Consider the following 26230-nt stretch of genomic DNA (forward strand, 5'->3'; position numbering starts at 1 on the left):
AATTGGACTCTATGAAGGATGCTGTGATCTAAAGGAGGAAGACGGAAGATCTGTGCATCCCACGCAGCAGCGGACCAAGTCGCAGGTAGCAACATTTCTACAGGCAGATAGAAGGACAGCCCTGGCGTCCTTGGAGTCCGAGGCCCTGCCAGCAGGTCTGGGGGCGGGGACGGAACCAGTTTCTCCAGCCGCGGGTCCAGTGAGGAATCTGCCGCTTCCCTGCCGTCTGCTTCGGGCTCCTGCCACCTCCAGTTTCCAGAATGGTATGGTGACCCCAGCCGTCCCTCCTTAGTCCCCACCTCTCCTAGGCACCCCGACTTCTGCCTTGCGCCTTGTCCTCCTTCCGCAGCTCCCCTGCTTCCCCACCCTCCAGTGTGGGTGCGGGTCGTGGCTGTCGGGGCCTGGGGCCCGCGGGCGGCGCTCACCCGTCTGTCTCCTTGTCGCCCTCCGCAGCCTGGCCCGACCCCCAGTGGCACCAACGTGGGCTCCTCAGGACGCTCCCCGAGTAAAGCGGTGGCCGCCCGGGCGGCGGGTAGCACGGTCCGGCAGAGGTAAGGATCCCGGTGACCCCCTTGGCTGTGGGGCGGGGGGAAGGGGGTCCAAGAACGCGCTGGTCCTGAGAAGGTCGCCCAGAATGTTACGGTTCACGAAGACAAGGTGAGCTGCAGGTGGGAGCAGCGGCCTTTGGGTCTTTGTGTCTAGAGAGGGAGTGACATTTTATTCTCACTGCACAGTTAAACAGGGGCAGAGACAACGTGGAGAAAACGGGTGTCATTGAACTGACTCTCTGGGCCTGAGCTTTGCACCTACATTTCCGTCAGTTTAACAAGATTTGTCCAAGCTTTGCATTCTTAACTGGTACACCTAGTGAAGAGATGGTAGGGATAAGGTTTTCACTTCTGTTTTCTCCCTCTGTGGGAGATCGTAAACAAGCTTTCCTTCTCAGAAATTTAGATTCAGTAGCCCACAGATAACGGGATGGGATTTGACGGAAGGGTGTGCTGGGATTTGGTTAATGATCATTCCAGCCCCCCCCCCCCCCAGGCGCGTTGCTTAACTTACGGGTACTTGTGGCTCTGCTCTACGCGCCTTCACCCAGAGCCAGAACTTCAGCGTCATCTTGGGTTTTTCCTTAGGCTCTGGCCCTGTCCAGTCATTTGTCGGACTTTAAATTATACGCAAAAACCTGCTGCTCATCACTTCTTTGCGTCTCTCTTCCTACCGCCCCGATTTAGCCGTCAGCTTCTCGTCTAGACTTTTGCATTTTTTACTCTTCTACCCTCCAGGCCCTTCCACTCCAGTCCCTTATGGGCTCTGGTTCTGTCACTCTTCTGCTTAGTTTCTCTGTTAGTTGCTTTTTGCTGAACTTTAAAAACAGGGTGAGGTGGGCGGATAGCGAGGTTCTTGGTGCCTTTTTTTTTTTTTTGTCCTGTCCATCAGCTTCCCTTCTCCCTGGCTCCTGGGATCCAGCGATAGCCAACTTATTACTGTTTTCTGAACCTCCCTTCCTCTCCCCACACACAGCTTCTATTTATTCTCCTAGGGCTAAGCTCAGAGGTTTTTGGAGGCCTTCCCTGACTCCAAAAGGAGCAGTAGCTATTACTCCTCCCTTTTGCTCCCAAAGCATTTCGTTCAATGAAGGAAGGAATCAAGCAACCCTGTTGTCTTCAGGTATTCGAAGGAGCTAGTGGGGTTTTATGTAGAGAGGGCAACACCTTGAAGGGATACAAGAGAATGATTCATAAGGATGTGAAGAGTGACGCGATTTTTCTTGTTGGCTATTGTAGGTACATGTAAAACTAATAATGTGAACTTAGCACAGACAGATTTCAGCTCATTGAAAGTTCTGCTATCACTGTGATGTTTCTCTTGAAATTATCGTGTTTTCTTTGGATTACAAAATCTGTATTATTAACTGGTTATGCATTAACTGTAATAATGCGGATTTTGTAATCAAAGAAAGCACGAGAATTTCAAGAGAAACATAAAAATTGCTTTTTATTGAAAGTGATGTCCATCGCTAGCTACCCATTTCCCCCATCTTTCAGGTAATTTGTGGATACTGTCCCAATAGAACTTTTCTTGTTTTGAGGCAAACCATTCAGAGACCCAATTTTCCACTTCTTGGTACGTTTTGAAGTGCAGCTCAGAAAGTGCGTGTGCCATCGGTCAGAACAAGTGGTAACCTGAAGGAGCAATACAACAAAATAGCATACATACCAAATCGCATATATATCAACATCTGTGTAACTCCATCTATTGAAAAAAATCCGCATTATTAACCGGTACACCTAGTAAAGAGATGGTAGGGATAAGGTTTTCACTACTGTTTTCTCCCTCTGTGGGAGATCGTAAACAAGCTTTCCTTTTCAAAAATTTAGATTCAGTAGCCCACAGATAACGGGATGGGATTTTATGGAAGGGTGTGCTGGGATTTGGTTAATGATAGGGGCAGTAATGGGGCAGGCTTCCCCCCTCTTCCTTCCTTCCCGAGGATTTCTTAGGAGTGGGCTGAAGATGTCTTCTGACTTCTCATGCTTCCTGCTTACATTGGCACTGTAGCACCCCAGCACGGGGAGAGGAGAAGTGGGGGGAGCCGCCCTCCGTGGAAGGGCGGTTGTTGGCTGGGCCTCCCCAGTGACTGAGGAGAAGAGGGAAGGGGTTTCCCCCCTGTTGGTGGCAGTGCTTGTGTCAGTGCTGTCCAGCGCCTTCTGTATTCGAGGGCTGCCTCCATCACAGCTCATCTCACCAGCCTTGGTCTCCTGTGAAGGACAAGTTATAGTTGGGTGTTTTCTCCATTTTTTCATATCCTACCTCTGTCCAAGATTTATGGCATATCAAAATAGTGAAAACAGACTACAAAATGATGTTTTTGGTAAAATATATGTTCCATTTTGGGACCTGGATTATAATTACAGCTTAATATTTTTGTCTCTTTCATAGCAAATACAGTAATTTTAAAACATTTTAAGGTAATTTAAGTCAGATTACAGTTGACTCTTGAACAACATGGATGTTAGGGACACTCCCCTTTCCCCGGCAGTCAAAAATCCACGTATAATTTTGACTCCCCCCAAAACTTAACTACTAATAATAGCTTGCTGTTGGCCGGAAGCCTTATCGATAACATAAACAGTTGATTGACACATATTTTGTATGTTGTTATGTTATATACTGTATTCTTACAATAAAGCAAGCTAGAAGAAAGAAAATATTATTTAAAAAATCATAAAGAAGAGAGAATACATTGGGGGAAAACCTCGTGTAAGTGGACCCACACAGTACAGTTTAAACCCATGTTGTTCAAAGGTTGATTGTATGTAAATTCCGGACATTTTAGAGCAGAGGTTTGTTACTTGGCTTCACAAAAATGCATGAGAAGAGAAACTGACGTACATTGTCCCAATGAGGTGCCATATGGTTGGGCAAGAGGATGGGCTCTGGAGTCAGAACTGGGTCCTCAGCTCAGCTCGGCCACCTGCTGGCCGTGTGGTCTTAGGTAGGCACTTGGCTTACCCTTTTCTGAGCCTAATTTTCCTCTTATAAAACAGAACTGGTAACTGCTTTCCAGGGTTAGGGTGTGCATTAGCATGTGGCAGGTACTCAGTTCATGGTAGTTATCATGACCCGTGGGGTGAAAACAAGAGTTAGGGGTATACTCACAGAAGAAAGTGTTTTTTGTTTTTTTTTCTTATTTTGGTTCTTTAACAATGTAATGGTAGCAGATGTTATAATGCCATTAAAAGGGTTCCCCCCAAAAAAGACTGCAAAATTTTTTCTCTTAACAGGAAAAATGCCAGCTGTGGAACAAGGAGCGCGGGCCGCACGACCTCAGCAGGCACTGGGGGGATGTGGCGGTTCTACACGGAAGACTCCCCTGGCCTCAAAGTGTAAGTCTTGGGAGCAGACCTTGTGTTCCTGTCAGGTGTCACATGCTGATGGGCAGCACTGTCTCTCCGCCACCAGTGGTGCTGGCTTTGATGAGTTTACAGTACACACAGCTCCCTTTGGGCCAGGTGGACTGGGTTTGGTTTGTCTGTACATCAACAAATTTGTTTAGGGCCTGGAATGATATCTCTTCATGGATTGCGTGAAAGCAAGGGAAAATCTTCAAGTAGCTAAACCAGAATAAACAATGGAAACAGAAAACTGGAGGAAAAACTGCTTAGTTAGATGAAATTGTTCTTTTTTGGTTGTCCGACACTGAGAAAGAGGAGTAACCATTGAATATGAGTTGGGTGGTTTTTCAAAGCTTTCCTGGAACCATAAGCTGATATTATTGCAGCTAAGAGACGTTTCTGCATTAGGCTGTGTTAATAAAAGTTATTTGGCCTTTTTGCCTTTTGTGGGTGGTGAGTAGACCTTGGGGTGAACATAGCACTTCCAAGCTCTTAAGGCCTGAGAGTGCTCATTAGGTGATGGGAAATGGGCACCTGGGGGACCCCTGTTCCATGCCTTGCTCACCTCACTTCCAGGGTTTCTGGTACTGTGTGGCAGACTTAATCCCACAGGTGTCTGATCACGTAGGCCCTAGGACACCACTGCTTACAGCTGCTTCCTGACTCAGCCAGTGGATGAGGAATAGGAGCACTGCAGGTTCAGAAGCTCAGGTTTAGAGAGGCAAAGTTATGTTCTAGCAAGAGCCAGAACCAGATAATCTTGAATGTTCAATCCTGTGCTCCATATGTCTGTCTGGTAGAAAAGAGACAATCCATATGCCTGTCTGGAAGAAAAGAGACAAAATTAGATTTATTTGGATTAGTTTAACTTGACCAGTAGCTTGGCTTGGATCACAAGGTTAAAGACTTGTATGGTAAGGTGAGGATGTATTCAGGAAGTACTTCTTGGAGTTGGGGACATATGAGCTGACTGTATTCAGGCAACCTTTTGGTCTTTGTTAAAGGTAATTTTTCTGAGTATTTCAGAGAGGAATTTTGAAGCCCCTTGCTCTTTAGGGTATCCAGGAGACTCCTTGAAACCCTTCTTAAGAAGGTGGTAAAAGCTTTTCTCCTGTGGGTGATTCTGGCTTGTGCTGGCTCTGGGCTTTCTGCTATTGTGCAGCCAGGCTTGCTTGTTGCTACTGCTTGAGTACTCCCGGGAATTGCTAGAAACTGTTCCTTGAAGTGTTGTAAAGCACAGTCTCATTCCACCAGAAAGATGGTAAAAGGACACAATTGGGAATTTGTATTCACAAATCCACATCTTGGAGCAGTCAAGTAACATCTTAGAGTTTGTTGGCTCTTGTAGGATCTTAGAATTTTTTTTTTTTTTAATAATAGTAGCATTTCCGGTGAGCTTATTATAAACTTGTATAATCCATGTGTATTAATTTACTTAATACCTCAGTAACCATATGAGAGAGGTACTGTGATTGTCCCTACTTTACAGATGAGGAAACAGGCTTGGAGAAGATAGGTAATGGGGCACAGTCACAACTCATAAAGGACGATTGGGTTTGCAGACTCTGGCACTTGGACTCTGAGAGCTCCACTCTCAGCTTTGTGCTCTATGGCTGATGATATGCTAACATTGCTTTAAAATAGGGGCTGTGATTGAGTACAGTATGGTAACATTCTCTTCCCATGTGTTTTTAAATTTGTTTACTCCTATAATTGTACAAATTTTGGAAGAACAAAATAGTGTAGCAAGGACATTGATCTCTGTGCATTGTTTATTGTTCACTAGTGGACTCTTACTCCACTGCCTTAAACAGTGAAGGTTGTCTAAGTAAATCTTACTTCGAAATAATAGTTTGTTTGTTTTTTAAATATATTTTATTGATTTTTCAGAGAGAGGAAGGGAGAGAGATAGAAAATTAGAAACATCGATGAGAGAGAAACATCGATCAGCCGCCTCCTGCACATCTCCCACTGGGATGTGCCCGCAACCCAGGTACATGCCCTTGGCCGGAACCGAACCCGGGATCCCGCAGGCCGACGCTCTATCCACTGAGCCAAACCGGTTTCGGCCGAAATAATAGTTTTATAATTGGATCATTTGTACTTAAAAAGTTTGGAGAAGTTTTTATTTTTATTATGGAAAATATCAAATACATGAAATTAGACTAGTATCTCTAAGACATCAGATCATTTTACTTGTATAATTTTAGTATGTTTTACTAGAAGAGAAGGATTTCTCCTATCTAACTAACCACAATGCTGACACCACACCTCTCCCCCCATCCCTTCCACTCTCTCTAGAAATCAATGGAAAAAATATCCTCACTCCTTGGGTGAGGATTAAAAAAAATTAAAAAGAAAAAGAAATATGGTGGTGTATTATTACTAAAAGTAAGCATGCCTTTTCTTCTTTCTTTTCAGTGGCCCTGTTCCAGTATTGGTTATGAGTCTTCTGTTCATCGCTTCTGTATTTATGTTGCACATTTGGGGCAAGTACACTCGTTCATAGATTTGGCTACATCCATCTGTCATCTGAAGAAGGAGAAAAAAAATCAATATATCTTGGACCAAAAGCATAGTGATTTTCTGTTCATGAGAAAGAAATTTTCTGTAAGCTTACTGTTTTACAGGGAACTTAACGAGAATTGATTTTAAGGATCAATTTTTTTTCTATGGCTAATAAACTTTTTAATTCATTTATACCAAGTCTGATCCTTTAATCTCTCTGCCTTTCAATTACAAGTAAATATGTAGAAAACACGTCTTTTGGAGCTTGTTTTCTTTGTGGGATTGACAGGTCCTTACATGACCATGCAGTTCAAATCCAAGGTCCTGTAATTGGCCTTGGCTTGTTTTCTTCTAGGTATTTCTGTCCTGGTGATTGTCATTTTGGGCCTTCCCTGGTTTTTAAGGAGTGTGCCTATGACTGCCTCAGGCAGATCTATATTCAAAGGCAGCTGGTACCCAGGGGAATAGTCAGAAATCAGAAATGTGTGCTTATTCTTTTCTTTGTCTCTAAAACCTATGAATTAACTCTCTCCCAGTTTTATATTCTGTGAGTATAGATCAGGAGTTTCCATCTATTTATCACTTGTCGCTAAACCTGTTTTGAAGAATTTATTTGATAAGTTGGATTTTTCAAATAAAATTTTGTTTTCATTGTGAAGATTAAAGACTTCTCTAATCAGAGTGGGTATCAGCATTTCCAAACTGAGTTGATACAATTCCAAGCAAAAAATTAAAAAAATTGAAGTTTCACTTAGCTTATGTTGCCATTCTGGGAATAAGCATTCAGTTTCTGGTAGACCCTAGGAAATACCAAGAATAGCTTACAGGTGCATACTTCAGGAGTCTAAGATATAAGCCAGATTTTCTAAGGAGTAAGATATCCCTGTGAAATCCCCTTAGTTGTCCAGCAGAATCACAACATGATAAAGAGGTGTATTAGTTAAGAAACAGATCATTTTAACAATGACTTTCTCATAAATGAAACTTTAAAAAGAACTCCTAGACAGTTAAGCTGTTTTATAAGTGTTTTTCTTAACTCCTGGCTATAAAGTCAATTTAGGTCCAGAATACCAAATTAAATGTTGAAAGTATGTATCTTTGAAAAAGATTTCTTTGGGCAATATATGGATAAGCATGCTCTTGTAAATACTAAAAAATGGGAAATTATTGGGAGAAAATGATGAAAAATTGGTCCTCTGGGATCCCAGGAATTGCTTATTGTGTGACATGGGTATCTTCATTTTGAAATTTGGGGGACAATGTCTTAATTTCATTTTGAAGAAATTAAAGATCATAGTATCTATAATGGACTTTTTTTTTCAGGTTGGTGATACCAATAACAGCTACAAGTTAAGATCTTAATTTGGAAAACAAATCTGTTCCCCTATCCAGACGGGTGTGTTCTTCTCTGGGGGAGCTGCAGAGCCACTTGGGGGAGCTGTTGTGTTGTTGGGTGCGTTCTCTTCGCTGCACAGTGCTGCCTGTTAGCCCTGTCTGCCTAGCTGTGGTCTCTGGTGGACTGCTAGTGGAAAGTCACTGAATTCTGAGCTAGTAGTCTATAAGAAATGCTGCTTGTAGTGGCAGAGCAAGGAGATGCTTCATTCAGCAGAAGGAAAATTGGGGGTTGGATACAGCGATGTACAACATCTATTATGTAGCTACTTTTGGCTCTGACAATACAATGCTAATGCAATCTTAGTGTTCAAGATGTTCCTTTTTATTTCAAATTTTAAAAATTGTGGTAAAACACATGTGACATAAAGTATATCATCTTAACCATTTTTAAGTGTTCACATCAGTGGTATTAAGTGCATTCATATTGTTGCTCAACCATCACCACTATCCATCTCCAGTACTCTTTTTCATCTTACAAAACAGAAACTTAAACGCACCAAATAATAACCTCCCCCTTTCCCCTTAGCCCCTGGCGCCATTCTACATTGTGTCTCTGTAAATTTGACTCTGAGTACTTAATATAAGTGGGACCATGCAGTATTTTGTCCCTTGGTGACTGATTTACTTGTTAATGTAAAAAAACCATTGAAACCTGTAAAGAATTTTTGTGAGTTTATTTGAGCCAAACTGTCGACATATGCCGGGAAGCAGAACCTCAACGAATTGAGATGATGCTCTGGAGAATGGCCGGTTACATTTGTATTTATTCATTGCAACCAAAGGAGGGACGTAGGTGGGTTACATGAAATTCATTGGTGATAGATTAAGGAGGTGGGATAAAGCAAAGCGAGGGTGGGGTGGGTGGGGGGAGCAGGAAACCCCTGGGATTAGATAAAAAGTAAATGATGGACACATACTTAGGTGGGTGCAGGAACAATTAACATGATAATGAAGGAATTTGTGGTATCTGTACTGGCTCCCAGCACATTTGGTTGTGCCCCAGAGGCTCCAGAAAAAGGGAAGTTGCAAGTTACCCAGACATTTCAAGGGTTATAGATGCAAAAAGACAGATAGGCTCAGTTAAGGTAAAGGTTGACCTTGTCAGTGAAGATACCGGCCTAGGACTAGGTCGTAACTGCCCACTATAACTGCTTTTAGTTAAAGTTTAATTTCAGACCATTCTTTGTGGTTACTTTAGGTCTATATTTACAAAATAAAGGGAAGGAAGCCCATCCAGAAGGAGAAGAAGAAACCCCAGAGGGAATAGGAAAACAATAAGGAAGGAGGTGGACATGTGAGGTTCTACCTTTGAGCTCAGGAGTTACTATAGTAACCAGCCTAAGGGAATAGTGGCCAATCAGAGGGGATATCAAGGCACAAGGATCTGTAGACTTTGTAAGCCATAGGGAAAAGGAACTCAGTGGGATCCTTTACCCCTCCCCAAGTGGGAGTCCATTCTGTGGGACTCTTTCCCTCTTTCCACGTGGGAGTCTGTATTTGTTCTTTAATAAATTTCCACCTTTACTATACCATCTTCTGTCCGTGGATTCATTCTTCGACTCAGGCAGACAAAGAATCAGGGTTCCAGTCCAAAAATTCTGTTTCAGTAAAAGAGTAGTTGAGGAAAGATCTGTTCCTGGGAGAGGTGAAACATGCCATAGGAAGAATTAAAAAAGACATTCTGAAATCACGCAGTTGGCATCAAGTTAAAATGTAGAAAAGGTCTACAAAGCTGGCTTCAATCAACAGAAAATACGGTATTTGGAGTCCTATGTCCATGATCCCCTTAAAGCTGCCCTTGGGGAGCTTGAGCTGCAACGCTAGGACTTCCAAACTTAACTCCCATCTTCCAGTCTGGGAAGCTTGCCTGACCTGGGTTCCACTGCTGGCCCTGCAATTTACCAGTTGTGAGAATGTGGGAGACCCAATTTCTCTGCGTCTCATTTTTCTTATGTGTAAATGACTGAGTATGATCCATCAAATAGGATGATTAAATGAGAAGAACGATCCACAGTGCTTATTCTCAATAATCTTAGAGAAGTAGGTTTCTTATTCAATCAACAATCTAATGAATTTACTCTTCGCCCCATTCACACAAGAGGAAACTGAAGCTTAAACCACTTAGCTTGTAAGTGAAGGAGCTGGGATTTAACTCTAGGTCTCTGACTTACTAGTGTCACATAGATGGACTATTGAGTATTTGGTGTGAGGGCAAGGGGAGGGTGTCACAGCATTAGAGGTCCCACAATAGAGCTTTTAAAAAGAACACAATTCCAAGAAGTGCCACTCAACCATTTGGTGTACTTCAGGCATTACATAGCTAGTTTGAGGTTTGAGGTCCTGCAGAAGGAATTGGTTTCTCTGTTTCAGTCCTGAGCTTTGTTCATTGTGTGGGACTCCTGAGGTGGTAGAGAAAGCACAATGTTATTCATTCAACAAACATTTACTGATTGTTGTGTGCCTTGCCCTTCTATTGGGACTTTACAAATGACCTGGCCTGGTCTCTTACAGCTTAAAAGGGCTGGACATTTGGATGCTAGGATCTTAGTCCTGCCTGGGGCTACAAGTTCTAAATAGCTGTGTGATTATGGAGAAACCAGACAGGAAATTCTCTCAAGGCCCCCTCAACTATTAGTGAAATCGATAGTTGGGACCAGAGTTTAAGAACTGGTATGCTCATAGTGTGTGGGCAGTGGTGCCAGAGATTGCAAAACTGGCACTTTCCCCTCCCCCTAACCCCCAGGAAGTCCATACTATATGATCACCTGTCAGACAAGACAGCAAAGCCAGCGGACCCTGGGATGCCTCAGCTGGAGTGCTGAGAGTTCACCATGTCCTCCCCTATACAACAGAGGAGACGGGCCCAGAGAAGGGACTTGCTCAAGATGATCTTCTTACCAGAAGAGAGGCCAAACCAGGCTTCCTGTTCCAGCCCAGAGCTGCTTTCTAGAACTGCACTGTGACCCCCTGTTTTGGGCCTGTACATGAGCCAGCCCACCTCTCTAGAGGCAAGGCTTGGGAGTTAGGTAAACCGAGTGCTGGGCTTTGATTGCTGGGCAGTGTTAATCAAAGTGGGGTGGGGGTGTAAAGGCAGCAAGGTGAGCTAGTAAAAATAAAATGAATTAGTAAATATAGGAGGCCAACAGGTGCATGAGACTTACTAATGGAGAGACAAAATAGGGAAAAGCAGTCAGCTGAATGGCACTGTTTTGCATTCTCTTGACCACAAATAGTAGGTGAGCCAAGACACAGTGAGGTTGACCAAGTAGGGTTAAGGTAGAGGCCAAACTGTTTAAATAACTTCCTGGTCATCTGGCAACTAGGCCTTTTTGCCATGCTAGAGACATTAAAACAAGATCAAGCATGCAAATAAACTAAATGGGAATCAAAGGTATAGGCATAGATTGCTTCTTTGGGGGGAATAATCTAGAAGTTTGTACTCAGAAAGCAAATGAAGAGTTAAGGGGAAGAACTTGAATTACACATGAAAGGGTTAAATTGGTCCTGCAAACACACTTGCTTTCCTTCCCATTAACTGTCATAGGCAATCCTATATAATAAAGAGCTAATATGCAAATGGTCGCCACACCCTCGTGTCCTTGTGCCTTTGCAACCTCGCGTCGGAGCCAGGGGACCTGAGGTCGGGATGGGGGACCTGAGGCCGTTCCCCCCACCCCAGCATCGGGCAAGGGGACTTGAGGCTGCGCCGGGAGACCTGAGACTGCACCCCCTGCCCTGCGAGGCTAGACGGGGGTGGGTCTGGCTGGGTCTGGGTCTTGCGTGATTTCGAGGCATGCACAGGTGGACAGGGACTTGACTCTGGGTCCCGCGGCGTGCCCCAGACTCTGACAGGAGGGAGATTTTCATATACATTTTACTAATTTTCTTTCATCTCTGACACTTCTATTATAGAGAAAGGGCAAATAGCAATATTAAAATATTTCCTTTAATTAATTCCCTTTTAATGTGCATGAATTTTTGCGCACTGGGCCACTAGTATAGAGAATAAATCCCGTGGTTGTGTGTCCCCATTGTCTCACCTGTTTTACTCAGTAATGTGATTTCTGGAGAGAAAGCAAACTCATTCTCCCAGGACCCTATCTAGTTTGGTTTGGGTTGTGGAAATTTAATCATTGGTTCTCAGATGTTGGTGTGCATCCTGCAGGTCTCTGCCTCTGCTACCTCGCGTCTGGCCAGCACCAGATTGGGAATCCTGGCTCTCAAAAGCAGCAGTCACAACGCGGGGCTGAGGTGGCTGGGCCTGTAGTTTATTCCAGGCCCGTCACCTGTACAAGTGTGTTCATTTTGCCCCTTGCTCTTCTTTGAAGTTTCCCCCACGGTGGTGTTTGTGTAGCAGCCTCTGCGCTGCCCCGGGGAATTTCACCTGCCTTCTGTGATTTTGCGTGTTGCGTATTCATAAGCAGGCGCTATGCTTGGTCAGCTAGCCGTGGCGCTGGCAGGCCCTGAGAGACCGCAGAGCCCTGGTTCTCCCTTCAGTTCTCTCCGTTTGACTCAGCAGTGCCTCTTTTTATAGAAGACGTGCTGCCCGAATGAACAGAATGAGGTCTTGTCAGACTTCCTTTTATAGCAGGCTTTGCACTGAGACCTTCAGTGGGCTCCAGGAGGAGTGAGAAGGGGGAAGGCACAAGTATGTAATGATTGTGCCGGGCAAGGATTTCCTTACTAGGTGGGCTGGTGTGGCCCCCACACATCCATCCCAATGGTGTCAACAGCGGGGAACCATGGCTCTCTGCTCCTGTGCCTGGCAGATGCCTCACTGCAACAGAAGACCTGCTGGATCTACCAGATTGGGGGTGTACCTCTATGAGACCCCAGGGATGGTATCAGGAGTCATGGGCATTTGTATTAATTCCGTGTACATCTTTTGCATGCTTGTTGGTGGGCTTAGCAGTAAACCAAAATTTAAGCAAACTTAGGTGAAACTGGTGCAGGGATGGTGTTTACATAGCCCACTGCTCTTTTCATTCTTTTTCCGCTTCCCCTCCTCCTCCTCCTCCTTCTCTTCTTTTCTTCTAGCTCCTCTTCCTCCAGACCCTCCTCTCCTTCCACCCTTCCCTTACTCTCTTCGGTTCTGTACAACTCAAATATTCCTGGGCTATTGTGTGTGCAAACAGAATGCACAAATAACCCTCCAATGGAAGTTTTTGAAAGTAATTCTGATTTTTACATGTTTTCCAAGTTGTGGGTTGAATTGTGTCCCCCCCAATTTAATGTTGAAGTCCTAACCCCTAATACCTCAGATGGGATCTTATTTGGAGATAGGGTCTTTACAGAGGCCAGCAAGTTAAATTGAGGTCATTAGCATGGTCCCTCACCTGATATGACATGTCTTTATGAGCAGGGGAAATTTGGACACAAAGCATCACGTAAACTTGAAGACATCCATCTGCGAACCAAGTAGGGAGGCCTGGAACAGCTCCCTTCCTCACATCTCTCGGAAGGAACCCAACCTGCCAGCACCTTGACTTTGGACGTCTGGCCTCCAAGACTGGGAGACCAAGCATTTCTGTTGTTGAAGCCGCCCCATGTGTGGTGCTTTGTCACGGCAGCCCTAGCAAGACAACATGCAAATATATCAAAGCGGGAGCCAGCCCACAACGCTCAGCAATGCTGTTAGAAACCCCCTTCCCGTCTTCCTTGTTCATCTTCGGGATCCTCTGGAACTTCTTGATCTCTAAACTCCAAAAACCCTTCCCGCTCTAGCCTGAATGGCTTTTATTCTCCTATCACCTCCCCTCGGAGGGAAATGAAAATATGGGACTTCTCAGACTACACTTGTGTCTTTTCCCCTCACGATCCTACTGTGTATCCTTTCGCTGTGATAAACCTTCGCTGTGCGTCCAACTGTGTGCTGAGTTCCCTAATCATTCCAGAAAATCTGTGGGCCCCTGACACACTCTCCATGTATTATTTTAAGGTACCGTTACGTGGTGTCTGTTAATATTTTATGTTTTCTTTGTCAATATTCTTCAGTTCAGCTCCTGTTTAGCAACTCCCATTTACCTCACGGACACTGTTCCAACTACCTTGACACACAGCAACTTCTTTTATCTCTTGAGGTTCCCCTGCAACTCATTTTAACCGAGGCCCACCGAGATGGCATGGCTCCTCCAAAGCCATGGAGCTGCTGACTGCAGAGCCAGCGGGGAGCCAGGGCCACCTGCCTCCACACGAGGAGGGTGACCGATCGTCTCCATTGGCCCTTGACTGAGGGCTTTCCTGGGACATGGCACTCTGCGTGCTAAAACCAGCATGGCCCGGGGCAAACGGGAAAGGGGACAGGTGGCCACTCTACTTCAAGGCTACAGCTTTTTTTTTACACTTCATCTGACTGGATACTTCTGTTTTCTTAAAGGAGAGCGTGTCCCCATGAGGAGTTGGGCCTAGTTAGACCTACATTGGGAGAGCTCAGACCCCTGGTCTCTCAAGAACAGCTTGCAAGTTCCTTTCCTGAGCGCCCAGCTCTCTGCATCTCCCGCTCTGTGGTTGGCTCTTCCCCTTCACACCCTCTCCTCTCCCCGCTCTGCGCGCCACATTTTTCAGCGTTACTGGTTTTAATTTCCTTTACCATCCCCTTTGCAAAAACTTCTTTCCTGATTTAATTATTATTTCTCTTAATTCAATTCCCTTCTCTTGATTGTCGTTAAGCTCCTAAAGTTGTTTCTCCAAAGAATTTCACGGCCAGGCCCTGTGCTTAGAGATTAATGGCCGTCATTTTGCCTTCAAACACAGGTACTTTCTTACTTCTCTGTAATTATCCCTGGAAGAAAGGGAAGTAACCATCCTTCTTCCCAGGGCCTGTCTGAGAACGCACACCGCTGGGGGCTGCCTTTGGAGAGAGAGAAAGCCAAGTGTCTGACATTTTCCTTCCACCTTCTACTGTTTTTATTCACAGAACCTGAGAGCAGCGGGACAACCCCAGGCTCTGCAGGAGGGCTCAGGCCCTGCCCAGGGAGGGGGCTTGCAGGCAGCAGCCCAGGCTTGAGGGCGAGGGTTCTCTGCCAGGAGGGGTTTGGGATGGTGAGGAGGGGCAACGGGGAGCTGGCTCTGGCCTCAAGCATCCCACCCCACCAAGGTCTCTCAGAGGAACCAAGGCTGTAGCTCAAGGGAACAGAAACGCTCTGGGCTAGAATTTCCCTTCCCTAGACTGTCCATCTTGGGAAACCAACGCTCAGTGTTCTCCCCTCACTGTCCTTGTCCAGTTCTCAGTGCAGCCGCCCTTCGACCTTTAAGAGACTGCTTCCCCCGCCCCCGCCAGTCTCACACGCTGTTTTCCCCAGCTCTGTTACCCTGATCTCTGTCTCTGCATAAAAGCCTTGAGATCTGAACGGTTGCTAGAGGAGGAGGGACAGTCCCAGGTGGGGCTCCGGCCCGGTTCCTGTATGATCCAGTTGCCGCAGCCCTGCCCCGGGGTGAGTGAAGCGCCCTGAGAGCAGAGAGCACAGACCCTGGGGTCCTAGACCCAGCCTGGCACTTAGGAGCTCTGTGACACCTTTGCTCAGCTGCCTGAGCCTCCGTTCCATTGTCTGCCACACTCGGATAGAGTAGATGCCCTTTTTGCGTGAAAGGGGAGAAAAGCAGACGTTTATTTTTATTTTTTTCAGGGTTAAATGAAGGTTCAGTAAAGATCCAACACAGTGCCTGGCACGTGATCAACTTAAATGACAAGTACTAATATTCATAACAAGTAAATGAAGCATTTGGTCCTATATGTCCTAGGAGCCCCAAATTTGAGGACTGAAAGGAAAACTGAAGTCTTTAGGCCACCCTCCACTCCACCCTCCCATTCGAATAGGAAATCTTTCGTCTGGTCTCATACTCTGCTTGGATACCTCCTGCGATGGGGAGCTCACTGCTCTTTGGAAATCTCTGCCTTCTTTGGGCCTCTCTATGGATGTAGGGGCTCTGTTGACAGGCCTGCTGTATGTAAATTGCTTTCCACTTGTGGAGAAGAGGAAGCCTTTCCCTATTCAACTCCAATCATGCAGGCTGCCAGAGAACAGGACCCAATCACCGTTTGGAGGGTAATTCAGCAAGCAACTCAATGGCATGCTCATAGGTGAGGGCTCCAGACTCAACTGTCTCCTTACCCAGCCTGGGAGTCTAGGCCAGGCGAAGACAAGGTCCTGAGGATGAGGAGAAGCCCAGCTCATCCAGGCATATTTTAGACAAGGCCTCCCTGGTCCCAAAGGAACCTCTGAAATCACAGGGACTCATACATGGTCCCATCTATCCCTGGTTATTAGTACTGATTAACTGCCAGACAAAGAGCTTAGTGCTCATGAGGGCCTCCGTCCTCATCGCTGCGGGGCTGCGTGGCTGCATTTATGATGAGAAGGCCCTGGGGTGTTTAACCCACAGCCCGACTTGCCTAATAAAATCCTCCCCTGGCCTGCCGATGTTACCAGCTTCAGCCACACACTCTTGATTGGGACAGTACCAGAATGTATTTTAAATTTCCATTGTGTCTGTTTTGTTTCTACTTACAGGAAATGATTTTCAAGGTGTAAAGCAGATTTGTCCATGTAAAGGTACCTTCGTACCTATATGTGAGGAGCTATTACGTTGAGGCGATGCTTAGGAGAGCGCAGGGTAGGGACGAGGGCCGGTGCGTCCACGGCTCATCTAACTGCAGATCCACGCTGTGCTCCTAAGAGCTGTGCTTTATGAAAGAGTGGATTCCCATTGTTACGTAGCGTACATTTATATAAAGCTGAGTTTATTTCCATTTAGAGCTTAGTAGATGTAATCTTACTTTATTAAAAAAATATTTTTGCCCAGCTGGCGTGGCTCAGTGGTTGAGCATCAACCCATGAACCAAGAAGTCACTGGTTTGATTCCTGGTCAGGGCACATGCCTGGGGTTGCGAGCTTGGTCCCCAGTAGGGGGCCTGCATGAGGCAGCGGATTGATGATGTTTCTCTCTCTCCCATTCTCTTCCACTCTCTAAAAATCAACAAAATAAAAAAAATTTTTCATTAAAACAGGCTGTCACACTGCTGAAAGGAGGGAGCTGGAGTTAAAGAATTGGCTGCATCTTTCATCTGTTGTCTTCATTATCCATGTCTGAGAGTGGAAGGGGCAGCAGAGCGATTGATTGCCCCCACTGGTATGAAATTTACCACCCTCCTTAGGAGGCAGAGACGGTTACAGTTGCCTTTTATTTTCCCATTACTACACCCAAGGATTGCTGTGAGAATCAACAGAGATGAGAAAGCATGTTATAAACTATAGAATGCTATTCAATGACAAAAATGATCGTTTATCATTATTATGAGTGTTGTCATGTCTCCTAAAGCTGAGAGAGAAAAGGAGGGGGGAGGGGGACAGAGAGAGAGAGAGAGAGAGAGAGAGAGAGAGAGAGAGAGAAAGGAGATAGAGTGAGAAGAAGGAGGGGTGGGGTGGAGGAGAGAGAAGAAAGGAGGGAGGGAGAAGAGTGGAGGCCCTTTTAACATCAAAGGTAGAATAAAATTGCATTCACATAACTGGATGCCATGACTGACCAAAAGGCACACACAGCCCTCCGGAAGCCAGCATCACGTTCCTTACTCAGGTTTCTCTGACTTTAAAAAAAGCTCCCTCATTTCAAAACAAAGTTTATTTTTTAAAAAATGGTTTTATTGATGTATAATTGACATACAATAAACTTCCAAATTTAAAGTTGTATAAATTGATACATCCTATATAATAAAAGGCTAATATGCAAATTGACCAAACGGTGGAACAACCAGTCATTGTGAAACGCACTGACCACCAGGGGGCAGACACTCAATGCAGGAGCTGCCCCCTGGTGATCAGTGCACTCCCATAGAGGGAGCATTGCTCAGGCAGAAGCCTGGCTCACTGCTGGTGAGCACAGCTGCAGTGGCAGGAGCATCTCCCACCTTTGCGGCAGGGGAGTGGGCCTAAGCCGTCAGTCAGACATCCCCCAAGGGCTCCTGGACTGTGTGAAGGCGCAGGCTGGGCTGAGGGACTCCCCCGAAGTGCACAAATTTTGTGCACTGAGCCTCTAGTTTTGACATAACTATACACATGTGAAACCAACCACATAATGAACATATATATCTGTCACCTCCAAAAGTTAACTCCTGCTCCCTCCCTCGTGTCCCTCTCTGCCCCCGCTCCCCAGGAATCACTGATCTTCTTTCTGCTTAATTAATGTAAAATATTGATCTGCATTTTCTCGAACTTTATACAAATGAAATAGAAAATTTCACATATCATGCATGTTCTCTTTTTTTGCCTGACTTCTTTCACTCAGCATAATAAATAATAATTTGGAAAAGAAAAACCCCAAATTACCGAGAAGTGTGATTAATGATGTAACATAGACCCGCCAGGATTGAGAACAGTTAATATTTAATCATATTTGCTTTAGCTTTTCTCTTATTTTTTTTAGTAATGTGATTTATACAAAGAGAAAAGTTTTAAAAATTATACAGTTTATGGATAATTATAAAGCAAACCTTGTATAACCATCACCCAGGTCAAGAATTGGAGTCTTGCAAACACCTGTCATCTCCTAGGGTCTCCTCCCTGACCACACCCCTTCTTTCCCCATTCCAGGTCAGCACTGTCCTCACTTTGGGGAGAATCATTTTCTTGCCTTTCTTTTTGTTTTATGACCTAGTACGATGGAGGTAGGTCACCTGTTTGTGAATTTTATAGGAATGAGATCATATTGTATGTCTTCTGTGACCAGCATTTTTTACTGTTGTGTGTGTGAGATCAGCCATGTTGGCCATGTGGCTATGGTTTGTTCATTTTGATAGCTGAGGAGTATTTGATTGTATGAATATACTGCAGTGTGGCCCACCCTTACTGCCAGCTCCCTGACCCCCACCCTGTGTTCACAGAAAGTTAATCCCATGAACAGCCACATGTGCAAATCATAAATATTGACAAGAGCATCTGCCCTCCCTTCGTTTCTGCTTTTGTTGCTGTTGTTGTCTCAGACTGGAGGCTAAGTCAGTTCCTATTACCCCATCATGGCTAGAAGCAGAAGTCCCCATATTCTTTTTTTTTGTTCCAAATTTAAATGGTCTATTTAGGGAGGTTTCTGTGGTGAGGGCAAAGCGGGGCCAGGCTAGCTCTCCCAGCTTCAAAATGCACCGGCTCCCTCTTCCTTTGTTACCAAAAAGAACTCAAAATGTGTCCTCTCTGTGCATTCACCTAGTGTCTTAGGTTAAGCTTTCTGCCTCCAGACTGTGTTTCCTCGAGCTCCACAGGCCTTCCCTTCCAAGGTGGATGGCACAGCTCTTTAAAAATAGAGAAAACGGTAGCCTGTGTTGAAGGGAAGTCCATCGGTGAAATGGCAGGGCCAGGGGAGATGCCAGGACAGACCAGGGCTGGGGTGGAAACACAGGCTGAGGCGAAGTAGATGAAGACGTCAAAGCTGGGGCAGAGCATAAGGCCACGTGTGAGCAGTGTTTAAGGAAAAGTCCACTCGTTTGCGTGGTCCACGGCTGGGGCGGGGGCAGGGATAGGGGCAGGAACACTGTAAGTTTGCCAAAATAGAGGAGGCAGCCGTGTATAATAAGAAAAGGCCCACGTTTGGCTGTGTGTGATGGAGCATTTGAGAAGCATGGTGTCTGAAGCACATCCGTGCCAGAGATGGCTAGCTGCCCACTGAAGATAAGTGCTTCCTTTGCAGGGCTTGTCACTCCCCAGAGCTGTCACTGGGGAGAGGCTGCCTGTGCAGGGACTGCGTTCCCCGTCCCCGTCCCCGTTGTAGGCAGACATGAGACTTAGGGCCAGGCCATGGAGTGTAAGTGGTGGTGATGTTCACCTCCAACATGGGCTTCTTCCCTTCCAGCTGGCTGGGCCGTAGATGACCCCGTGGGGCAATCCTGGAAGTCACTTGGTGACATGGGAGACCCTTAGTTACTTGGGGCTAGCCCACCTACTGAGGGTTATGGTGGTGGCGAAACTACAATGTCACGTGAGGAACTTTCTCAGCAAGGCAGCGAATTGATCATCTGGCAAATTGACTTTTGACAATCCGGTTTGCAGCAAATTCTGCCTCGTGGATATCTATATATGTATATTTCACTTGGCTTGCTTCCTTTGGAAAGACCAAGTGGTGCTTTGAGTGGAATGACACGCCAGTTTTAGCAAAGAGGCAGCTGATGTTACTCATAGATTATTTCATAGCTTTTTTGCCCTGGGGTTAGGTGGGGAGGACTTGCGTTTATTTTTCTCCTTCCATCCATAGGATTCCAAGCCCCTCACTCATAAGAGGAAGAAAACTTAGGGGGGAAAACACAGGGACCTAGAGAGAGGGAAAGAGAGAAGGGAAATCAGAGAGGGGACACTCACCTGCAGTTGGCAGAGGCAGACTAATCGTAGACCAAAACTACTCAAGGGGAAAAGCGAAGAACGTTGTGCCCCATCCATGGGCTAGATCGTCTAATCACTGACCGTGTCTGGCATGTCCTGCCCTTCCCCGTGATAGGGGCATAACAATGGAGATACAGGTCTAACTCCTTCATGTTGTAGATTGGCAACCGGAGACCTATATAGACACAGGGCAGCCCACGGTCACCGTTTATAGATTTCAGAGTTGGGATTTCCCACACTGACTTGATTCAAAGACTTCACAGAGGCCCCCGCCCACTCCTTATGCCCGTTTGCACATTCGAGCAGTTGAACTTGTCTTCCTGTGAGTTGGTGGAAACCACAGGGCGTGTCTGCAGGGAGACAAGCCCCTTCCTCGTGGCTTAGTGTCCTCCCAGCAGGCGGCGCGGTGCAGGCAGGACCACACGGCAGGGCTGCTTCTTGCTCAGGGTCCCCACCAACGCATCAGGTCCTGGTTTCATTTTCAGGGGAATCCCGCCCGCCTTCAGCTGGTGGCCCCGTGAGGCAAATGGCTTGAGTCACTCTCACCGCAGCCCTGGGGTGGTCTGGAAAGCAGTTTCCCTTTTAACGTCTGTCTGGATCAGGTGTTGCTCTTTACACATCTCCCCCGCCTGTCTGTCCGTCCTGCCCAGACTCCTCCTAGTTTCATTGTTCTAAGCTACACTGCGATCCTGTCATTCTCTAGAGCCCACAGAGTGGGTTGCACACTCCTTAGCAGGACATTTGGGGACCTTGTACAGCCCCCCTCCACTCACTCTCCCCCCCAGTGCCTCTGTGTGTCTTACATGTTGGGGGCACCTTGCTAATTCAGTTGTTTTTGTACCTCTGTGCTTTTGCACAACCAATTTTTTTTTTTCTGGACTTTTCTCCCCCACCTGGACTACTTGGAATACTCCCTCCTCATTCTTTAATTTTAAAAAACTATTTATTTTATTATTATTATTTTTTAAAATGTCAATGGTTTTATTTTAAAATATTTATGTCTATTTTCTCAACTTGATTGTCATATCTTTTTATTTTTTTATTGGCAAGTTCATTCTAATCAAAATGTTAAGTGAGAGCACCATAGCTGAGTCAGCCACCCCCAAAACGCACACTTCTGTAAGCTCTAGACTCATAGTTTCTAACCACCCTCTGTGCACTACTCAGGTTTTGGTGCAACACATCACACCCAGGGAAAGGCACAACGTATTTCCCACTCGTGGAGTCCGAAGACTAGAACTTATTTTTTAGTGTTAAGTTTGGGTTCTGGGTTTAGTTGGGCAAGAATTTCCCTCAGCTGCCATGAATCCTAGCTAAAGTCAATCCTTTTCCACCACTAACCTGGGAAAACCCCACCAAATTCAGATTGTCTGCTAAAAAATAAAATAAAACCAAAAAAAAAAAAAAGAAAGCAGGTGATCAAGTCACTGAAGAGACAGTTACCTGGATTAGACAAGAACATATATCTTGGATCTAAGATGATGGTGGAGGAGAAGACATCTCATGGGTGGTTTCACCTCAGGAGAAATGGGAATCTCAGGACAGGAAGAAAAGTCAGGGGTTATCACTTTAGCTCAGAGGCTGTAAGCTAGACCTCTATTGAGAAGGTGTGTGTGTAAGGAGTTAAGGAGCAAGGAGGGAAGATTCAAGTAGGAATAATGTCTTCGTCTTGAACTGCTTCCCACTGCAATCGATAAGGCCGCACCCTGGAGTTTGACGTTAATGGCAATGATCTGTGATGTCCACAACCCCTGCCTTCTTCCAGCTGAGGAGAAAGTCTCCTGGGCCGGCCCCTGCTGCTACAGCAATGCAGGAGTACCCACCGTAGGTCATGAAGAGGAGCATGAGGAAGCCGATGACCGCCTGGGTGAGATGCAGCACTGTTTGCAGGAGGGGAGGGAAGCTCAGCATCTGCTGCCCAACAGTTTTGTGTGTCTCCATAAGAATGGTCCCCTTTGGTCCTGGAACAGGCATGGAATTGTAGCGGATGCTGACTTGTGACTTGCGTAGCAGGCTCTCTCGGGCTATCTTGAGTCCTTCATAGAACATTGCTAGTAAAAACACTCCCACTAACACTCCAGCCATTTCTCCAGCTGTATTGATCACCATGCCAGAAAACAATAGTTCCACATTCTTAACGCCAAAGTAGAAGGTCATATGCATCATCATCATGTTACCATCCCCCCCTCCGTGGAGGTGGGAGGCTGAAGTGGCCGTGTGATGGCGAGAAGGTGGCATGGTACTGGTGTGGTCCACAGAGTTCATCCCCATATGGTGGGAATGGTTCATTTTTCCAGGAAAAGTTGAGAATCAGCAAAAGGTTCTTCCCAGATCAAGTCCCGCCACTGGCGCCTCCCTTTCAGAACCTTAACCTGTCGCCCCCTCATGACTCTTCATCAACCCCGTCCACTAGTGACCGGCTGGATGTGTCCATGATTGCCACCGACACCGCCAATTCCCGCCCTCAAAGCTATTTATTTTTAAAAATTGTGGTAAAATACACATAACATAAAATTGAACATTTTAACCATTTTTTAGTGTGCAGTTCAGTGACATTAAGTACATTCACATCATTGTGCTACCATCACCACCATCCATCTCCAGAACTTTTTCATTATCCCTAACTGAAACCAAACCCATTACACACTAACTGCCCATCCCCCTCTCCCCGCCGTAGTACCTGGCAGCCACCATTCTACTTTCTGTCTCTATGAATCTGACTTCTCTGGATGCGTCTAGGGGTGGAATCAGACAATATTGGTCTTTTTATGACTGGCATTTCATCCATGTTGTAGCATGTGTCAGAACTTCCTTCCTTTTAAGGGCTGCATGGTATTCCATTGTACATATACCACATTTTGTTTGTTCTTTCATCTGTCCATGGTTGCTTAGGTTGATTCCATGTTTTGGCTATTGTGACTTCATCTGTCGCCTAACATGTGGTCTGTCCTGGAGAACGTCCCATGTGTAATTGATAAGAATGTATATGTGCCCGGCCGGCGTGGCTCAGTGGTTGAATATCCACCTATGAACGAGGAGGTCATGGTTCAATCCCCGGTCAGGGCACATGTCCGTGTTGTGGGCTCAATCCCCAGTAGGGGGCGTGCAGGAGGCAGCCAATCAATGAATCTCTCTCATAATTTATGTTTCTCTCTCTCTCTCCCTCTCACTTCCTCTCTGAAATCAATAAAAATATATTTTTAAAAAGAGAACGTATATGCTGTTGCTGTTGGGTGGAGTGTTCTGTATTATGTCTGTGCCATGTTTTCTCCAGTTGGTTTATTGTGCTGCTCAACTCCTTTACTTCTTTACTGATCTGCTGTCTGGATGCTTCATTCATTACTGAGAGTGGGGTGTTGATGTCTCCAGCTATTACTATGCAACTGTCTATTCCTCTCTTCAGCCTGTCAATTTTTGCTTCATATATCTTGGTGGCCTGTTATTGGATGCATACATATTCGCCCTCGGTTTTTAAGACTCTATTCTAATGCTCCCTCCTCCGCTGCCCTCATGCCTGCCTCCCCCAGCGCCGGCGGAGTTCCTCTCCTCTGTGCTTTCACTGTAACTTGTGTCCACTCTGTGTACTGCGTTCTGCTGCAGTGAAGAATTTACAGTCTGTCTTCCCAGTTGGCTTCTCTTGGAGGACACAGTGTTTTGTCTTATTTATGTTTGCAATCCCAGAACCCGGCACAATAGGTACCCAGGGAAAGTTTGTTACATGGACATTAATTATTGAATGCGATTGTGTGTCACCCATGTTCTTCCTGGGATAAAAATAATTATAGCCAGAAATTCTCAACACACCATTGCTTTGAGTATATGTAAACTATAGTCTGCAAGGTTTTGCTCTTCTCTCTCACTTGATCCTTATACAGCCCTATGACGGAGGTAGGGCCTGTTTCACAGCTCCATTTTCCAGGTAAAAAACCTGAGACTCGCTCAGAGGGGCCTAATGTCTTGCTAGAGGTCAAGATGGTAAGAAGCAGGGCTGGGACTTGATCCCAGGAAGGTCTGGCTCCTGACCAGGGCTGCTTTCTCAGTACCCACTGCCCTGGTAGGCTCTGCTCTTTGTGGCTGCCCTGGCTGGCATCGCAGCCTCTGTGTTGGGAGGCTGAGACGGGCACATGTGACCCTGAGCTTCTCTCTCCTCTGGGGGAATTTCCAGGTTGTCTTTCGATGTGTTCCAAGGAGTTCCAAGTGAGTCGATGCACCTACCAGATCCATTTTGGAGAAGATGACTACTGAGTACCTTGCTCCCTGGGGCACAGGCAGGAGGGGCTCCAGTCTGGACTTCCCTGACTCGAAGTATTATGTGTGTGCCCTTGGATCTGAAGTACCCTGGCCACCTTGGGAGAGAAGGAGATTGTTCTTATTTTGAACAAAATGTTCCGCTGTGACTACCCTCCCACTCTGTCCCGTGGAGCCGGCTGGCAGAGTGACCCTGCTCTCTCTGTCCTGACACTGGAGCAGACATGGCAACAGCGACGTGTTCCCCTTCCTCAGGGTGCCTGGCTCCAGCGCCCTCAAGCTCCACCATGGCTTTTCCAGGAACCTGAAGCCCAGCCCTGCTGCTGTGGGCCACCTTCTCCAGATACGCTCCTGGCCGGGTCTGAGTGACAGCGAGGGCACGGCCATGACAGGGCATCTCCGGGCTGGCAGGAGGAGGGCTTGCAGAGCCTCTGATTGCGGCTCCCTCAGATGGACAGGCAGCTGACTGTGGGCGGAGAGCAGGAAGAGGAGGAGGAGGGGGAGGGTAGAGGAGGGGAGGAGCAGGAAACAGAGCCCTGGCCTGTGTGATGGAACAAAAATAGAGGAGCCGGGGTTACTGTGGGCCGAGCTTCTTCCCAGCGTGCGCTCTCCAGGAGGCTCCGGCTCAGGGAGCCCACCGGGCCCTGTGCTGGTCACAGGGTGAGCCACCTGCGGGGAGTGCTGGCCATCCCCAGGCTGTGCCCTTCAGTGGCTGGAGAGGGATTTCGGATGGTGTTTATCAGAGAGTCCATATTGTGCTCCTGGAAGTCTGCGGTCCTTCCCTCCTGTCTCTGGGGTTCTCTGGAGATGGCAGTGATAAGAATGTATATATGCCCGGCCGGCGTGGCTCAGTGGCCTGGCCTCGGCAGTGAGGGGACACAGAGACAAGGGATGGCTAGAGAGGGCCCAGTGGGGGTCTTTGGGTTAATTTCCATGTAAATGGTAATAATTGCACTTACAGGAATGCTGAACATATGCAAAAAGGCAGTGTATCTAAGTGCTTGGTGCGATGCCTGAGGCTGTAAAAGGCAATGCCTGTAACTGCACTTGATGCTGCAAGGGCACTGGTGGCTCCTGGAGGGGTTTCCCTCGCGGTGTTTTGGGGGCCTGAGTGAGGTCTGTCACCTCCGCGCTCTGCAAGCACCTGTGGGCTGAGAATGACTGGACAGCAGGGCCAGATTTCAGCCTGGCTCTAAGTGCTGTGTGACCCTGGGCAAGCTCCTTTGCCTCGCTGGGCCTCTGTTTTCTTTCCTGTACCATAGAGGACTTGGGCTAGATCTCTGAGGTCTTTCAGCCCACAGAAATTGGGAGATCTGGGCCATGGGCAGGGTGTTACTTTCTGATGCCTGTGGCTCTTTCTTTGGAGAAGGCCTAGCCCTCCACTCCACCCTTTGCTGAGCTGTCCTGCTGGTTTCCTAGACAGGCCCCACCAAAGGGTGTGCTGGAGACAAGTCTGGGACTGGGGGTTCTGAGGCCAAGACTGTGCATTCCCTTTGCATGAAAGCAGGAGACGCGACCGGAGCCTTCCTTCTACGTGCCCTGAAGACACCCCAGCAGAGGGGTGCTGCCTGGGTTACTGGAGAGTTTGGCCTGTTCTGCCGGGACACATGGCTGGAGGGCAGTAAGCCCTAGCCCTCCTGCCGGGCAGGTGATCCTCACGGAGCTAGCCAGGCCTGACTCAGAGCTTCAGCCTGCCAGCCGGGAGCTAGCTGTTCCCTGGGTCACTACATAGACATCACATCACACCTTGGGCTCTGACAGTGTCCCTGGCTCTGGGGCCAAGGAGGGAAATACAATATCAACTGGCCTAAAAGAACAGCT

General features: G+C 46.7%; 2 protein-coding genes across 2 annotated transcripts; one reads left to right on the forward strand and one right to left on the reverse strand.

Moving 5' to 3' along the window:
- Positions 1 to 112: 112 nt before the first annotated feature.
- SEC61B (SEC61 translocon subunit beta) lies at positions 113 to 6599 on the forward strand. The gene is made up of 4 exons (XM_059657474.1): positions 113 to 263; positions 454 to 551; positions 3789 to 3890; positions 6321 to 6599. Exons 1-4 carry the CDS (start codon positions 261 to 263, stop codon positions 6406 to 6408), a joined length of 291 nt encoding a protein of 96 aa, XP_059513457.1. The 5' UTR covers positions 113 to 260; the 3' UTR covers positions 6409 to 6599.
- A 14566-nt stretch (positions 6600 to 21165) lies between these two features.
- Positions 21166 to 22559, reverse strand: LOC132212195 (high affinity copper uptake protein 1-like). Its single transcript, XM_059657475.1, has one exon. It carries the CDS (start codon positions 22448 to 22450, stop codon positions 21881 to 21883), a length of 570 nt encoding a protein of 189 aa, XP_059513458.1. The 5' UTR covers positions 22451 to 22559; the 3' UTR covers positions 21166 to 21880.
- Positions 22560 to 26230: the final 3671 nt, after the last annotated feature.

The sequence above is a fragment of the Myotis daubentonii genome, chromosome 11, assembly GCF_963259705.1.
Source record: "Myotis daubentonii chromosome 11, mMyoDau2.1, whole genome shotgun sequence".
Classification (NCBI taxonomy): domain Eukaryota; kingdom Metazoa; phylum Chordata; class Mammalia; order Chiroptera; family Vespertilionidae; genus Myotis; species Myotis daubentonii.